Source organism: Schistocerca serialis, chromosome 2 (assembly GCF_023864345.2).
Source record: "Schistocerca serialis cubense isolate TAMUIC-IGC-003099 chromosome 2, iqSchSeri2.2, whole genome shotgun sequence".
In the NCBI taxonomy this organism is placed as follows: Eukaryota; Metazoa; Arthropoda; class Insecta; order Orthoptera; family Acrididae; genus Schistocerca; species Schistocerca serialis.
This window is the reverse complement of record NC_064639.1, coordinates 580153287-580172217: the sequence shown is the minus strand read 5'-3', so window position 1 is coordinate 580172217 and position 18931 is coordinate 580153287. Positions and strand designations below refer to the sequence as shown.

The 18931-nt window shown below is 43.2% G+C and overlaps 1 protein-coding gene across 4 annotated transcripts in view; it reads right to left on the bottom strand.

Moving 5' to 3' along the window:
* The window catches only part of LOC126457595 (RCC1 and BTB domain-containing protein 1-like), a 196652-nt gene that overhangs the window by 135808 nt on the left and 41913 nt on the right, over window positions 1-18931 (bottom strand). For all 4 annotated transcript variants that reach the window (XR_007585494.1, XM_050094036.1, XM_050094035.1 and 1 more), the window contains exons 3-5: window positions 9542-9691; window positions 8005-8216; window positions 4076-4234 (exon numbers count right to left, since the gene is read on the bottom strand). Coding sequence is in view for 3 of the 4 variants with exons in the window: in XM_050094036.1 (XP_049949993.1) it covers window positions 4076-4234; window positions 8005-8216; window positions 9542-9691 (521 nt within the window). In the remaining variant the exon portion in view is untranslated. The remainder of the gene's footprint in view (window positions 1-4075; window positions 4235-8004; window positions 8217-9541; window positions 9692-18931) is intronic.

Sequence of the window (18931 nt, the reverse complement as noted above, 5' to 3'; positions counted from 1 at the left end):
ATGACGTGACGGCATCACGCACGGAACTGCTTATAGCGGATACAGTTGGCCAAAGTAGGATGGTGTCTGAAAACGCGAAGAGCACGCCGCCACTCATGTATTGCATCACGGCATGCCTCATTCCACCAAGGAACTGGGGTGGGCGCCAGGGCAATACGGAGGTGCTAGGTATTGAACGTTCCGCAGCTGTAAGAATAACATCTGTAATATGAGTGACCTCATTGTCGACGCTAGGAAAGTGACGGTCACTGAATGTCGCTAGAGCCGAAAAAAAGTGTCCAATCGGCTTGGGCAAACTTCCAGTGTCACAGGCGCATATATGGCTGTTGTGGCTGCAATCGAAGGACACATGGAAAGTGGTCATTCGAGTGTGTATCAGCAAGAGCGAACTATTCGAAGCGTTGAGCTAACGGAACAGTACCAACCGAAAGGTCCAAATGAGAGAGATTTGTCATGGAGGCAGACAAAAATGTAGGGTCCCCAGTGTTGAGGCAAACAAGATCCGCTTGGTGGAAGATGTCTATCAATAGTGAGCCACATGGACAAGGATGTGGAGATCCCCAAAGCAGGTGGTGGGCACTGAAGTCCCCAACCAGCAAATAGAGGGGTGGAAGCTGACCAAGAAGATGAAGGCGATCAGCTCGTGCCATTGGTGTGGACGATGAAATGTATACAGTACAAAGAGAGAAGATGTATCCAGAAAGGGAAAGACGGACAGCGACTGCTTGGAAGGAAGTGTTTAAGGAGATTGGGTGATAAGGGAGAGTATCATGGAGAAGAATCATGAGTCCTCCATGGGCTGGAGTGCCTTCAACAGAGGGGAGATCAAATCGCACTGACTGAAAATGGGGGAAAACAAAGCGGTCGTGGGGACGCAACTTTGTTTCCTGAAGACAGAAGATGACTGGCGAGTAGGATTGTAAGAGGATGGACAATTCATCCTGATTGGCTCGAATGCCACGGATATTCCAATGGATAATGGACATAGGGTGGACAGAAAATGGAAGAGTGTGACCAAGGTTGCCATCAACTCAACGACTGCTCAGAGCTTGCGACCGACAGAGTGGAACAGAATTCAGCCCAAGGGAGAAGATCCTGATCCATAGGTTGTTCAGGAGCAGCTCCTGCCACCAGCGATCAGCCAGTTGATCGGCCGCCAGCAGTGCGCCTCGGCGACACAGAAGACAGCCGAGGGTGGCTACCGCCAGGTGGTGCTGTAGATGAGACACGCCGTGGCGGAGAAGGAGAGGAACTGGGTTTCTTACTAGCCTTCTTGGAAACAGGATGTTTAGATGAAGGAGGAACCGATGGTTGTGAAGTTGGGGTATGTAAAAAATATTCACGAGTAGGCTCTTTTTTGGAAGTCCAGGTGTCTGACTTTTGGGCTCGAGATTTAGCAGAACCCGATGAAGGGTGTGCCCTAGAGTGAGAAGGCGAAAGTGGGGAGGTTGAACGGACGATCTTTGCGCTGGCTGATCTGACGGCCGTGGCACTAAAGGTGAGATCACAAGTCCGCATGGCCACCTCCTTTGTTGGCCGAGGAGAGGCAAGGACAGTGCTGTATTTACCTGTCTGAGGCACAGTGGGCTTTCGAGTGGCGAATAATTTTCGAGCAGCAAAGGTCGACACCTTTTCCTTCACTCTGATTTCCTGAATGAGCTTTTCGTCTTTCAAAATGGGGCAATCGCTAGAGGAAGCTGCGTGGTCTCCCATACAGTTGATGCAACGAGGGGATGGAGGTGGACAAGCACCCTCATGGGCATCCTTGCCACACGTAACACATTTGGCCGGATTGGAACAGGACTGGCTGGTATGATTGAACCGCTGACACCAATAGCAACGCGTAGGGTTTGGGATGTAAGGGCGAACGGAAATCATCTCATAGCCCGCTTTTATTTTCGATTGGAGTTGAACTCTGTCAAATGTCAAAAAGACAGTACGAGTTGAAACGATGTTCGTGTCAACCCTTTTCATGACTCGATGAACAGCCCTGGTCAGACAGGTAGTGTTGAATTTCCTCTTAGGACAATCCGTCGAGGGAGCGTGTATAAACAACCCCACGTGAGGAATTTAAAGTGCAGTGCACTTCCACCCGGACGGGGAAGGTGTGTAGCAGTGAAGTACGCAGCAATTTTTGTGCCTGTAGGGCACTGACTGTTTCTAACAACAAGGTGCCATTTCGTAATCTGGAACAAGACTTTACAGGACCTGCAATTGCATCGACACCTTTCTGAATAATGAAAGGGTTGCCGTGGAGAAGTCGTGACCTTCGTCAGACCGAGAAACAACAAGGAACTGTGGCAACGATGGAAGAACTGCCTGTGGCTGAGACTCATTGAACTTACGCTTGTGAGCAGACATAGTAGAAGATGAGGAAACCATTGCGGCAGTATCCCCCATGATTACCGGTGTCTCCGATGGTGCGCTCCTCCCTTGTGGGAGCCCTCTCTGAGGGCACTCCCGCCTTACGTGATTGTTCACACCTCAGGTCACACCTCCCGAGAAACGGACGGAGGGACAAATCAGCACTTTTGGAAAGTATCAGCTCAGGTGATCACCCCTCCCTGGGCCTGGCCGTTACCAGGGGGTACGTACGTGTCCTACCTGTCTACCCGGGGTGGGGAATTACGCGTTACCCCGTCACCGGCTACGCATGAAAATGCGTGGGTCGACCTTCAGACACACACAGGGAGGAAAAAAGAGAAAGGGAAAAACAAAGAAAGGGAAAGGAAAGAAGAGAGGTCTCAAACGCCGCAGCAGAGAAAAAGGTAAAGAGAAGAGGTAAGGAAAAGAGAAGGACAAAGGAAGGCTGAAGACATGCAAGCAGAGAAAGCGAAGAAAGTGTTACATTTTCCAGTGTCCGTCTCCGGACGTAGGCACAAAACATACTCCCAGAGGGGGAGAAAGGGAAGGGAAGAGGCGGTGTTGAGTGGGGGGGTGGAGATGGGGGATGGGGAAGGATGCGGAAAAGGAAGGTATGCAGCCCGGAAAGGAAGGAGGGCCACATTAGCTCAGGGTCCTGTGCTCGCTACGCACATATCCACAAAAGAGTTGTGGACCCCCTGGGGGGATGCTCCTTCTGCACCCATCTCTCTGCATTATGGCTCCTACCCCTGCAGCCATCCCCACTGCAAGACTTCCCCTATGCATCCTCCTACCACCACCTATTTCATCCCCGGAATTGGTAGAACTTATACTATTAAAGGGAGAGCCATTTCTGAAATGACACTTCATATACCAGCTGTTATGTAAACACTGTTCGGCCTTTTACATCGGCATAACTACCACGCAGTCATCAGTCAGGACGGATGAGCATAGGTAAAGGGTGTATACAGTCAACTCACAGTATCCTGTTGCATAGCATGCTGTACAACGTAACAGTCATAACCTCAGTGCCTGTTTCACCACATGCGTCATCTGCATTCTTCCCCCAGACACCAGTTTCTCAGAACTCCACAGGTAGGAACTAGCACTACAACATGTCCTTGGTTCATGCCACCCACCTGTCCTTAATTTAGGTTAATTCCATCCATCTCAGCATTTACTCACAGTAACTACTCCTTTCTTTACTCCATTTTAGTTTCCCCACATCTTTCATTTCTTGACTCGTCTATTTTTCGCCGTTATGGTTTTAGGGCGCAAAACTGCTGCGGTCATTAGAGCCCGAGGATATTACACTGTGTTCCACCTTTAAGCTCTCAGGTTTTCAAATCTCATTCAGTGCTGTCCCCAACAATCAGTCTTCCCTTCTCATCCCATCTGGTAGTCTCCCCTGACCAGGGGTTCTGGGTGACTTTTCTGAATGTGTGTGTGTGTGTGTGTGTGTGTGTGTGTGTGTGTGTGTGTGTGTGGGCGCGCATGCTGCACCCCTGCCACCACTTGAGTATATTTTTTATCCATCCATTTATATTAGAAGTAGTTGTTAGTTATTTTACATTAATTACAAAGTTGATCAGCAAAGAAGTCTATAGAGCCTTTCAAGAGGGCAGTGTCGGAAAAATATAAAAAGTAATAAAGAATTTCTATGGATTAACACACACAGCAAAGTTAAACTTTACATGAGGTATCAACTTACTTCGCCATTTTCTGTTACAGCCATGGATGATGTCTGGCCACAAGCAATGGATACGCATTTCTTCCCACCAATTACACTGTTCACTTTTCTTGGAGCACTCTGGTTGGAGCTCAATGCTGAACCAACCTGACCACAGTTGTTATGTCCCCATGCATAAATCTGTAGCACAGAAAAGTTAATTTTATTTATTGAATTTTCACTCAGTTTAACAGTTTGCCAATGCTGTTTCAGAATTGATTTTATTTTAGTAATCTTAATAAAAAAAACAATACAAGAAAACGAAAGGGGAAAATACAAACCTGGAAATACTCAACAGACCTAGAAAACCCAAATCAGGATAGCTGAGTCACTAAAATAAGCTTGTTACCTACTTAAATGAACAGCTTTTGTACTTTCCAAATGTGTTTTGGTGACTTAAAAATATAGTAAAATGATCAAGAAACCAAGCAACCTATTATTCCATTCATTTCAGTTACAACTGCACAAGACTATTATGCTGGTGCATGGAGTGACTACTGTGATACCCACACTCACTGAATGATCAGGAGACAAGAGGTACAAGTAAATTCAAAATGTGGCTGTCTTAATTATTAATAAAATATTAACAATTTAATGAATTTAGACATATTAAAACTACAATGTAGAAATACTTATCCATACAATTTCTTGCAATCACTTAGCAGAGGATGAGTTACTATATATCTTCATTGGAGATTTTTGCTGCCAATGACCTTACTCATGATTGGACAGCAATTTGAAGTTCTTTGCAGTTAGGGAAACGTAGTGACAACTTTGGGGAACAGGTGGGAGCAAAATCTGATCTGTACAGAGGTTTGTTCAAACAACTATGATCTGAAAAAGGTTAAGGCGTTTTTCTACGAGTATAGATACGTAGTGCTGTATAGTAAAACTATCACCGAGCTCAACATAGTATGTGGTTTCTTTTTTTTTATGTCCCCCAGCAGTTTTTTTTTAAATTTCACTATGTACTATTCACTTAACTGTTGTGCATCATTCCATGAACTGAACTAGTAATATACCTTCCCTGTACCAAAAGATAGCAATTATAACTTTCTTTCATGAAAAGATCTAACAGTGTTTTACAGGATTCAAAGATTAAATTGACGCATTTGAGGAAAATGCGTCCAAAACACACACACACACACACACACACACACACACACACACACACACACACAAAATTGTTAATCAACAATTTCCTGCGAGTGATTTCTGCACAAATCACTGACAACTAAACAGTCATCAACTCCTTGCACAATTTTGTCACTCATGAAATCATCTCCATAACTCAACAAATTTCACAGTGAGTATTCACAGCTTTTCTTTTCCCCATAACAAGTAAATCTGACACTTGAATCCATGGGATTTGTGACTGAAGGAGTTACCCAAACCTTCATCACACAAGGCATGCAACAAAGATCTTCCCTCTCAGAAAACCACAAACTACATACAAGCATCCCAAAAAGGTCATCAAACACCCTGTTTTCAATGCACTGTCACATGCATTTACTTTACATATTGCCCTCTTATGATTTGATTGATAGTTTCATCCCAAACATACTATTTAATCTGTGATCTCTGTTTGCTGCAATTTGATCTCTGTTTACTGCAATCTCAGTACCAAAAAAGATAAGCTCAATAATCACATGTTGCTTTTGACAAATATCAAGAACACAAGTCATTCTGATTGTCTGCTATGGCAACAATGTGTGATGAATGTTCTCCTTGTTGGTTAGGGTTTTATGTAGCGACTGGCTCTCTCCCTGTAGTTGCAGCTGAGTCGGAGCACTTCATGAGATCTGTCACTCGACATAATATACGACATATTTCCTTTTTTTAAAAAAACAAAATGGTCACCGTAGTTGATTCTTGTGAAGTAGAGGTCATGCTAATCAGTGACTCTGAAATCCCATGTGTAGGCAAGGACAGGCTTGACTTCTTCACATTCTGCAGCTGTTACTGGAGCAACTCTCATTACAAACTCATATCACAAAAAAAAGCACGTCCTTTGCTTTTTTTTCCTAACATATATTTCCTAGAATGGGCATACAGATCATTACAGTCACTCATGAATTAGATAGTACACAGCTTTTCATGCTACATACTCCTCGAAGGCTTAACATGACATACAAGATTACAATATATTTCATTTGTCAAAAAAACCATCTGTTTTTTTGTTTTCATTCTTGGAGAGCATGGTTGCTCCTTGACAGTCAAGCCACTGCCAAACCATGACACCATGCAATTTTTTTTCCATGGACATGCCAACAGAAAATGGACAAAACCTGCAGCACAACTGACACACCACGTGCATGCACTCAAAATAACTTCAGGCATCTTCCCAACTCCTCTTCCTATTATTGCTTGTTGCTTATGGAGCCGGAGGTTGTGGAAATTGAGGGTTGCATAGAACATAATATACAACAAGGATGGACATTTGATTAAGAATCATTAAGCAAGGAGGGTGTCTGTCTGCTTGCAAATTTTGTTCAACATTTTATACTAGCATTACGGCTATCAAGTTCTTAGAATGAATAGTCACAAGTAAACAGTCTATTATGACACACTCAATATCCCAGTGATGAAAATGTTATGGAATTTAAGAGGATGATATGTACTTGTTTCATTACGTAGTTTATTTGGACCACCTCTTCCAATACTTCTTCAGACACTAAAGATGGTGCCTAGGCCCGCAGTGCAAACTTTACTCTCATCCTAGATGGATTGAAATAATAATTTAATAATAATAATTCACACTACTACTTTCCACTTGAAAATATAAAATAAGGAAATCATTCCCACTCGAACCCAAGAATGGAAACACACCGCTATTGCTTTCAATGATAATTATTAATAAATGTGAGATAAGAAGCAGCATGATTGACCCACATCAATTTTTTTTCTGTTATTCCTCAGAAATAAACAAAGTTAGCCACAAAGTTAGTTTTATATTGATATGAAACAGTCGAAATTGAAATAAAAAAGACAAACTGTACATCCAAGATATCCCTTTTTTTTTTTTTTTTTTTTTTTTTTTTTTTTTGACTTCCTCTATTGCTGAAACACTTAACAAGTACTGGACCAGTTCTCTTTTACCCTTTTCCTAGAAATTTGTAGCCAGTGATGATGATAACTAATGCTTATCTGTATTAATGTATAGCCCGACTTCTCCCATAATCTTGAGAGTTCTCCATCATGATGGAATTTACAGAAATGAATTGATTGATTAATTAATTCATGGTGACACTTTTTTCAGTGTCATGAAGGCAAACCCTCACGGATTGATCATAGGTGCATAAAGACAGTAAAAATCAGGTAGACTGATATAAATAGGGCTATGACCTAGCCAAAATTTTGACTGTTCCTACTGTGTTGGATTTGACCATTTTAATGAATTGGAGGAGCACCTTACTAATCATGCCATGTCAATAATAAAACCTTACAGATCAGATACTGAATGTTCATTACCATGTTGCACCCATTTGGAAAATCACTGTTTACGTATCATGTGGTAGATGTTTCAATTCCATTACCTTTTTCAAATATTGCCACCACTTGAGCACAGCTCACAACTAAATGTGAATGAAATACAGACCTGGCTGAATAGACAATTTTCCTGTGGGTACAGCACAAAATGACAGGCGAATGACAGTTTAGCTAGAATTCACTAACGCAACTTTATTTTCTGATGATTTTTTCATAAAATTAGACTGACAGAATTGCTTTTTACAACTTCAAAAGTGTATTAGAGGAAGTAAATCCATCTATCTTTGATGTCTTTAGATGCAAGCAATACTTACACAATCTAATTTCCTTGTTATCTTATATTCATAAGCTTCAGACTTTTAAAACATATAGAACAGATTTGGCACAAAATTTCAGTATTAATGTAGGAATATTTTAATTACCTCACCATCATCGGTCAAAGTAAGCGAATGATGGCTCCCAGCAGCAACTGCAACTACATGCTTGCCTTCAAGAGCCATATCAATCACTGTTGGTTTCAGTCTCTGACAGGAAGTTCCATCTCCCACTTCACAATATCCATTGTGACCCCAAGAGAAAACCAATCCATCTGCAGTATATGCTAAAACATGGGGGCCACTCCCATATGCAAATCCTGGAAACATAACAGAAAAACAGACCTCTAAAACAAAATGTTCCATCGTGTGTAGCACACTGCTCAAATTTGGATTAGAATTGGATTAAACAGAGCAATAACAAGCAACAACGTTTTACATAAAAAGTTGCTAAGATTGTGCTAATGAAGCACAAATTTTAACTACAATGCCACATACAATAAAAGATATCTTCCAATTCTGTACAAGTAATAATATTATTAAATGATCGTCCTGTAGATCCGTCAATGTCTCCAGTAGAAAGGAATTGCGTGACCATAATCCAGCAACCTACCTACCCTTCCATCCTCACCCCTCTCCCCCACCCCTTCCCTTCCAACCCGTTAAACCCTCCAGAATATAATTTACCCCTTAATACAATTCTACTGTACTTAGATGCAGCACAAAAATTTAATATTTGCTCTTAATACATTTCATTTAACAATCAACACTGATTTTATACCATTAAAATACTATATTTAATAATCTATAATTTTTCCATCCCTTGCAATGTGAAAACTATTAGTCCTAGAGAAAAAATGAACAGGACCTTTATTGTGGGAAATTTAACGTAGTTTAATTTTGTACCAACAAACTTTTCTGCTAGAAGCTTTCAAGTAATTCACGAAAAACATAAAAGGGTGATCTTTAAACACCCCACCATCCTTACACTTGCACCCCAACAGTGGGGATTTTTAGTGTGTTGTCCATGACACACCCTTCTACCATCGCACAAAAATTTGCAGCTACATCCTTTTTTCCTTTAATTTTTGTACATTAACAGGACTAACAAGTGACTGCACAACTGACATTATATAGGAGAAGGACAGGAAGTAATTTGAGAAATATAAGCCAAAATGTCACAGAGAATCATTAGAGCACAGTGTTAGAACATCCTTCTACAGTAGATTACTAATTTCAGTTGTGGAAAGCTTCACTGTAATAATAAGCACAGCTCATAACTTTTGAATGTTCAGGTTTCAGACTAACGTAAAACTGTTCTCTATCCAAAGGTTAGTTTGGATACTGCAGTGTTTTACAAGGCATGGTGATATTGGAGGTAGTAAACCCTTGTTTTCCTCCAATCTGTGAACTGACTTACCAAGTCAGTTGTAGAAGGAAGCTGCAGTTTAACACTGATTCCAAGTCAGAGTTATCTTTCATTCTTCACATTAACTCTAATGCTAGCAGAGTTATATCCTTTAGTTACTAAACACAGTTAACACTCAGACATAAGTCACAGTTCTTAGTTTTAGAACAACCATAAATGTACAGGTGTCTTATTTATAGATTTGACATAAAATTGAAGTGCAAAAATTTCTCTTACCTTCCACACGCTTATGACAAAGTGCCTTTACTTTTTTTGGAAAAAGTGTGCTATCATGACATTCTAGTCCCAAGCAGCCTGCAGAATTGGAGCCCAGTGCATAAACATTGTCATCTTCTGTAACTATTAGAGCTTCATTTCCACTGTTCCCTAAAAGGAAAAAAAAAGAGGGATATTTTTTCCTCATGTGTCAGAGATAAAGAACAGGTCACGCAGCAATGTGCAGGATTTGTATGGTATCAAGTACTTCATTAAGAAACACGGTCAAGTCTTGTCAATTATTCATCATTTTCAAAATACAGGGTGTCCAGAAAATGGCTCCCTGATTTTAAAATTAAATATCTCGAAAACAAAGATCGATAGAGGAATGCAGTAAACGGTATGTTTATTGTGAAAGCTGTAAGAAGTTTATACAGCAGTTTGAAATATTAGTTACAAGAGCTGCTAACAGATGGCGCTGTACGCGTACAGCTCATATCAGCATACATAAGTGAAATAATCATATGAAAACGATCTTTGCAAACAATCACATCAAAATGTTTTCAAAATGTTCACCATTGGCACTACAGAGGTGGCGCAAACGAAGAATGAAATTCGCCATCACATTTCGTAGTGTCTCAACCGAAATGGATTCACATGCCACAGAGATCGCCGATTCAAGCTCGTCCAGCGTGGCGGGATGCTTCGGGTAGACCATGTCTTTCACTGTGCCCCACAAAAAAATGTCACAGGGGGTCAAATCCGGCAAATACGGAGGCCAATCCATGCCTGCACTAGTATATTTGGGATATTCCAAAGCAATGACTCGATTCCCGAAGTATTCCTCAAGAAAGCAAAACACTTGTTCGGTCCGGTGTGGTCGGGCTCCATCTTGCATAAACCATTCAGTACCTGGTCGATCCTCTAACACTTGCTGTGTGGCGACAAATTGTTCCAAAATTGCAGCGTACCGTGCACCAGTGACCGTTTCTCAAATGAAAAAAGGGCCAATAATGCCTCTGCTGCATACTGCAGCCCACACAGTAACTTTAGGAGAATACAGGGGTTTCGCTTCACACCAATATGGCTTTTCAGAACCCCAAAATTGCTAGTTCTGCTTATTCACATATCCATTCAGGTGGAAATGTGCTTCATCTGTAAACCAGATGCTGCCAACATCAAATCCTTCACTATCAATCATTGTGAGCATCTGATTAGCAAAGGCAACCCTTTGTTGCACAGCTCTTACGGGTATGGCCTGGTGCGTTTGAATTTTGAATGGAAACATGTGTAGGCTCTTTCTCAGTATTTTCTGCATGCTGGAACGCTTCAAACCAGTCTCAGACGCAATTCTATGGACGAATGACATTGGATTTCGCTGAATATGCCCCACTAGATCATCAGTTACGCTGCCTGTTCGTTGAAATTTTGCGAAGAGTGTACGAATGGTTTTCGCATCGGGTCCTTTTGGAACATTAAATCGTGCTTGAAAACTTCGCCTTGTTGCCGTAGGACTCCCTTCTAATCTGTGGTACTCTAGCACCAGAGAAACGTGTTGTTCAATGGAGTACATGGTTTTAATCTCTTCCTTCGGTACGCTAACCTCCTTTCACGTTTCGATAGTGGAACTGATCGCTCTGGGCTTTGGATCGCTATTTATACTAGGCATTACATATGGCGATTACAGCGCCATCTGTTAGCAGCTTTTGTAACTATTATCTCAAACTGCTGTATAAACTTCTAACAGCTTTCACAATAAACATACTGTTTACTGCATTCCTCTATCAATCTTTGTTTTCGAGATATTTAATTTTGAAATCAGGGAGTCCTTTTCTGGACACCCTATATAATATTAAATTCAACAGTAAGTAAATGAGACAATGGGAGTATGGAAGATACTGAGCTGCTAAATAAGGGCTAAGTACGATCTGCTGCTTCTACCCACACTAATATTATAAATGTGAAAGTGAATATGTCTGCTACATTTTCATAACCAAACTGCTGAACTGATTTTGATGAAACGTGTTTTGGAGATAGCTACAACCCCAGGGAAGAACATAGGCTACTTTAGACAGTAAAGAAAAATTGACCTCTAAGGGGTTGAAGTACAGAATGGAACATTTTTTTGTCAGTGAACATAAATCATGTTAACAATTATCAAATTTGTTGTATAATGTACATATTGTATAATGTGTAGCTACTTCAACAGCATAGTACACAGATGCACACTCCTGACCCCCCCCCCCCCCTCCCAAACAGGTACTGCTTGACAGTGACGCGATGCCGTGCATGCTATGCCATTGGACATTTGGAGGGGGGGAGGAGGGAGCAAACATCATGAGGTATGCTTACCCCCTAAGCAGGAGGGAGATATGCAAAAGCCACTGACATTACTGCACACACAAATATTATAAAATTTGCACTGCACTGAACTACAAATTATTTATTTTCTTTCTTTGTCGATTTAACTCTATTTAACAATTTCAGAAAGTCCACATTTTATTTTAGTGGCCAAATTGACTCCCTGAAACATAAATCCATTTTATAGTAGCTAACAGATTACTGGCACTACACACATACATATCCACTCTGCTGCATATCCAGATACTCAAAAATTACTGGCTTCCTTACTCACTACCACTCACCATAAAGAAACTACTGATAGGCAAGCATAGCCACAGGCAACAGCTAACACTGATATACTGAACCAAGCATATTCCAAATGGTTGTCCCCCAATTAAATAAAACAACTCAGGTGGCCTTTTTTGGTCTGACTATTTCCAAAGATATTTTGCAGACAAAGAATGAGATACCTACAGAGCATTATGGAACTTTTCTTAATAGACTATTAAAATGGTCACAAGCTTTATCATCACATACCCCAAAATATATGTAATTCTTGTATTTTTATAAACAGATAAAGGTTAAAGCAACTTCCTTCTTGCCCAGGTATAGCAGGTGTGGTTGACTGAACATTAATGCCTGTTTGGTTATTTAGAGTTTACAATTCTATTTACTCAAATATGTGGCCAGCGATTGTCAGCATATACAGAAGCCAGTGTTAGAATACAAATCTGTCTCACTACTGATTTTTTTAATTTTTTTCCACTGTCTGCAGCATCAAGTCAGCCAAAGTTACTCAGTCATGGAACAAGCCACCATATAATAATTTGTAGAATGCTGATAAAGATTTGAAACATAAAACAATATCATTACAGCAAGAAAGAAGACTAGCGACAAAACGTTAAAAGACTTTAAACTTCCTGACAGATTAAAATTGTTTGCCAGACGAGGATTCGAGAATGGGACCTTTGCTTTTCATAAGCAAGTGCTCTACTGACTAACACATGCAAGAACAACTCATCCTCACAGCTTCACATCTGCCAGAACCTCTCTCTCTCGTCTTCCAATCTGAATCACTACAGCACGAACAAAATGCAGAGGTCCCAGGTTCAAGTCCTGGACTGATACCCAGTTTTAATCTAGCACAAAGTATCAAATCAGCACACACACTGCTGTAGAGTGAAATTTCATTCTGTAAATGCAAACAAATGTATAACACACTACAATGGAAGCTCTACACTTCTGCGCACAGAATAAAAGGAGGCTTCAAATTAAGATCTGGAACTCCAGAGCATATTCCTCAGATTTTTTGTTTCTACAGAATGACTGTTGAAAATGCTATGAAAAGAGTTGTCAATAACCTTTTTATCCACAATGAAGTTACATCCACTCTTTAATGAGGAAAACACATAACATTGGAAAACAGTACATACAGTGCCTTGGGCTTACCCAATGGATTGGAATATTTTAAGTATGGCACAGCAATCACTGTGTTGAACATTGATTATGCATTAAAACTGTTTGCTGAAGCTACCATTGCTGACTGTTCCATTTTAATTGTGTCATCTAGACACTCAAAAAATCACTTCATACACACAAACCAACTATCACATGTGTCTGTACTGCACTCTAATCTGTTTCTGAATGGCTCTCCTATCTGTATTTAGATCCTCAATATAGAGTGAGAGGTGGGGAGGGGGGGGGGGGTGACTTATTGGCAATTTCATTGTTATTTCATTGTTGGAGCTGTCACTTTTGCAGTTGTTTGCATTCTCTCTTGGTAACATTAGAAATCATGACATTTTCTCATTATACAACAAGATGTTCTACAATCTCACTGTTTATTTTTACTGCATGTTTATCTTTAATATCCCTCAATTTTATAGAAGAATTATCCAAAGGTGACCCATTATCCTGTCATCAATTGTCTATGTGGCTGAGTCCCTTAACAATAGTAATTACCATTTAGGTGCTCATGAAATGGCCACTTGATCGAGCAAGCACGAGCTGCAATTACCTGCTGCCACATTTTGAAGGCAGCATTATTTACATGGTGGGTGGGTTGACTTTAGGGGCACTTAACACTGAGATTATCAGTGCACTGACAGATTTTAGAAGAAACAAAATTCACTAAAAATCACTAAAATTGTTGCACATAGTGAGTATAAAAGCTACAAAATGACACTTATGCATTCACTCCCACATCACTCACATTCACTCACACAATCACTATCTCACATACCTTAAGACAATGGGGAAAAGGTGAAAAGTTCTATACCAGAGATTAAAAGACAAGCAAAATAACAGAAGATCTAGCGGGTGTGTTGGGGAGGGAACATGGGAGACAGGAAAAAGAAGGAAGCTGAAAATCATAGCGAAGAGACGCAAGGCGGAGCCCAACCGGTAAACCCGCCCGAGGGTGGGAATCAGGTGGGCAATGTCCTTGGTCTGGAAACAGGATAGAATAAGAAGGATGAGTGGGAGAGGAACATACAGCAATTGCATAAGAAACCAGAAGCTGGGACTGCTGAACAGAAAGGGGGGAGGGGGGGGGGGGAAGGGGATCCCCGATTCAACCAGGGAAGGCACCAGTGGCCAAACGGATACCACGATCGTTGACTGGATCCAGGAGGCACACAGTGTGGAAGGAGCAGCCGAACCATAAACTTGACAACCATATTCCAAGCGAGACAGCACTAAAGCCTGATAAAGGCAGAGAAGAGTGGAATGATCCGCAGCCCAAGAGGTGTGGGCAAGGAAGTGAAGGACATTGAGTTTACGGAAACATCCTATCTTCAGAAGTCTGATATGAGGCAGCCAAGTGAGCTTGTTGTCAAAAAGAAGACCCAGGAAATGAAACTGTGGGACCACAGGTAATCGTCGTGCATCAAGGTAGAGCTCCAGATCAGGGTGGACCACCCGTGACTTTAAAGGAGATAACTGAAACCCGTGTGAGAGGGTCCAGGCAGAGGCATGCCATATGGCACTCTGGAGCTGCCGTTCTGTAGATGCCATTGAAGAGGAACTAACCCAAATGCAGAACTCATCCACATACACAGCAGGGGTGAGCAAAGGACCGAAGGAGGCCACAAATCCATCTATAGCAATGAGGGAAAGAAGTACACTCAATACGAAACCCTGTGGGTTGCCATTCTCCTTGGTTCATGGAGAACTAAAAACAGTACCAACCCGAACCCGGAAAGACCGATGGAACAGGAACTGGTGGATAAAAGTCGGGAGTGGGCCCCGAAGACCCCACTCATGAAGTGTAAGTAAGATATGATGGTGCTAAGCCATATCATAGGCCTTGCAAAGGTCGAAAAATACTGCAACCAAATGGCGGCGCTGGAAAAAAGCCTGCCGAACTGCGGTTTCCAGGCGAAGTAAATGGTCAATCAGAGACCGTCCTTTTCGGAAGCTACACTGGTAAGGTGACAATAGATCCCAAGATTCGAGGATCCAATGGAGCCAACGGGCTATCATACGTTCAAGTAACTTGCAAACAACATTTGTCAGACTAACTGCCCAATAGCTTTAGACAAAGAGGGGGTTCTTACCAGGCTTAAGGACGGGAACCATGATGCTATCCCTCCACTGAGAAGGGAAGTCACCCTGGAGCCAAATACGGTTAAGCACCCGGAGAAGATGACGTCTTTCTGGAGCACTGAGATATTGAAGCAATTGGTTATGAATGGAGTCTGGGCCAGGAGTCATATCATGAGAAGAAGAAAGTTCAGGAAGAAGTTCCCATTCAGTAAAAGATTCATTGTAAGATTCTGACTGACAAGAGGTAAAATATAAGGCAGAAGCTTCAGCCCGCTGTTTCTGGTGAAATAAAGCAGCCGGACAGGAGGTTGACACTGATGCTGTTGCAAAATGGGTTGCAAGATGTTCCGTGAGAATCAACGAGTCCGTGCAAAGGTCATCCAGTAGGGCAAGGCTCAAGAGGGCAGACTGCCGATGGCAACCTTGGAGAGAACGAAGTGTAGCCCATACCTGTGACATAGGGGCAGTAGAACTGAGGGAAGAAACAAAGCATTCCCAACACACCCATTTGCTCCGTTTGATTAAGTAACAGGCTTTGGCGCGAAGGCATTTACAGGTAATACGATTGGCAGCGGATGGGTGCCTCTTAAGGTGTTGCAAAGCTTGACGGTGATCAAAGATGGCAATGGCAATGGCCGTACTCCACCAGGGGACGTGCCGGCGGCGAAATGGTCCAGATGAGTGTGGGATAGCAAGGCTAGCATCGGGAACGATCACATCAGACATGTCACGTAGGACGTCATCAATACAATCTGACAAAGAGGGAGTAAAAAATGACCTGTGCAGTATATAGAAGCCAATCGGCACGTTGGAAAGACAAATGAGGTAACCTGTCCATCGGGGAGTGGGAAGGGGGAAGGGGGAGAGAGAATTAACAGGAAGTGGTCACTATTGCAAAGGTCATCGTATGGCAACCAGTCTAATGAAGGGAGGAGGGAGGGAGAAGAAAGAGAAAGATCAATGGCAGAAAAGGTACCACAACCAGCACTGAAATGGGTAGGGGAGCCATCATTAACAAGGCACAAGTCGTGGTCTGCAAGAAACTGGTCTATGAGAAGACCCCGACTAGATGGAAATGTACTGCCCCGTAAGGGGGTGATGAGCATTAAAATTCCCGAGAAGGAGGAAGGGAGGAGGTAGTTGCTGAAGAAGGGCAGTTAAGGCAGAAGGTGTAAGAGTCCTGTCAGGAGGGAGATAAAGATTGCAAACTGTGACCCCAGAGACCAGGTGGAGGCTAACAGCAACTGCTTCCCATATAGTTTGAAGAGGAATCCACGTGCTAGCAACGTCTGTACGGACCAACGTACAAATGCCACCAGAGGCCCAATTGCAACAGAAAGCACGGAACCCATGGAGGGTCGGTGAGTTAAGTGACAGTAATATCCATTACAATTCCATTGGGTAACCACAGAATGATGATTCAAATGGGGGGGAAAGGGGGGGGGCCAACAGGCTAAAACCAGTCATGCCGCAGGGTCACCATCCGTCACTGACAAGAAGGGAGCGACATTCATGAACAGCAGGTCAGAGTCAGGTTACGAAGGTGGGGACGGGTCCCCTGGTGACACCAGAGGCTCCTTGTTCCATAACTTATGTTTCTTGTTCTTTTCTGTTTGAGATTGAGGAGGGCTGTGCTGCAAAAAGGAGCCAGCTACAGCAAGATCCGGAACAGAAAGAGAGCGGGTGATGTGGGCGCCCACAGACTGTGGTTCTCGTGGCCGTCGTGTGGCAGCAGACCTTTGGCCTGGAAGGTGCCGAGAAGGGGGGTCCCGGGAGGGACACCCTTGACTGGCAGATGCGGAAGAAGTGGGACACTTCTCCGGCTGGCGAAGGGGAGCGGTGCCCAGAGGGGAGGGTGTGGGAACCACAGGGGAGGGGAGGGAGGAGAGGGGTTCGCGACTGGGGTAAGGAAGAGGGAGGAAGGGGTGAAGATGTAACTAAAGGATAGCTAGATGTCATTGACACAGGATGAAGACTTGTGTAATGCTTACAAATCTCAGTGTAGGTTAGACAATCAAGGGACTTATACTCCTGTATCTTCTTCTCCTTCTTATAAGCTGGGCAATGCGATGAACGTGGAGAATGATTGCCATGACAATTAACACACACAGGACGAGGAACTCAGGAACTCCCCCCATGGAGTGGATGTCCACAGTCACCACAGAGAGGGGTTTGCGAAAAGTGGGAAGACATGTGTCCAAAATGCAAGCACTTAAACATCTCATAAGTGGTGGGATGTACGGCTTCATGTGACATTGATAAACCATAACCTTGACCTTCTCAGGGAAGGTATCCCCTTCAAAGGCCACAATAAAGGCACCAGTATCAGTGCGATTGTCCTTCGGGCCCTTCTGAACACGCCGAACAAAGTGAACAACCCGCCATCCTAGATTGTCCCCAAGTTTCTCATCAGTTTGAAGGATGAGGTCCCTGAGAAAAATTACACCTTGAACCATATTCAAAGACTGGTGGGGAGGGGGGGGGGGGTGTATGGACACAGGAATTGTGCCAAGATGGTCACAGGCATGAAGGGCCGCAGACTGGGCAAACAGAGTAGTTTTGATCAACAACAAACCCGACGGCATCTTGCTCAGAGAGTCCACTTCGTCAAACTTGTCTTCAATGTGTTCGACAAAAAATAAAGATTTGGTATTTGTGAAAGTATCCCCATCAGTCCTGGTGCAAAACACATAGTGGGGGAAAGGTTTCGCCCCAAGTCGACGAGCCTGACCCTCCTCCCAGGGGGTAGCCATGGAAGGGAAGGCCAAAGGGGCAGAAGAAGCAGCAGTAAAAGAATTATTTCCATTCAAAGAGACAGCCGTAGGAAAATAGCCAGAGTTCTGGACCCATATGCATTTCATTTGCATAGTGTCCGCCCTGATACCACCCACTCCGATCAGGGGCTCTCCCCACGGGTGCCACCCAGCCACAGCAAGGGCCGTCTGGCATGGCAGCCATTGCCGGGAGTTCCGATGCTCCAGGATGACAAGCAACCGCTCCTAGGCTTAAATGAGGAGGTCACAGCTCAGGTACCAGAAGTGTGATCCCTGTGTTTTCAGGGGGCTCAACCAAAAGGGTACATAGTGACCCCACCATACGGGCTGGCTACCGTGCTGGCTATGTACCCTAGCATCTAACAACAATGTGAAAGAAAAGATGGAAGGAACTAGGAAGGCACATGCCAGAGACACTAGGTAAGGTGCTCTTCCTGAAATGGCTCATACTACAGAATAGAAATTTAGTAATGGAGGTCAAACCCCAGAGGGGGACCAGAGAATACCAAAAGGATGAGGTAGTTACTCAACAAAACCAAATCGCAAAGCCAACATAACCAGGAGGATAGCGTGGCCAACATAAACAAGGACACCAAGAGAGGGAGAGGAGAGGGTGGAGGGGAAGGAGCAAGAACAGGAAAGGAGGGGAAGGGAAAGGAAGGAAGGCTGCAATAGCTCAGGGCCCTGTGCTCGCGACACACGTACTCACCAAAGGACCGTGAGCCCCTTGGGGGAGGGGGGGGGGGGG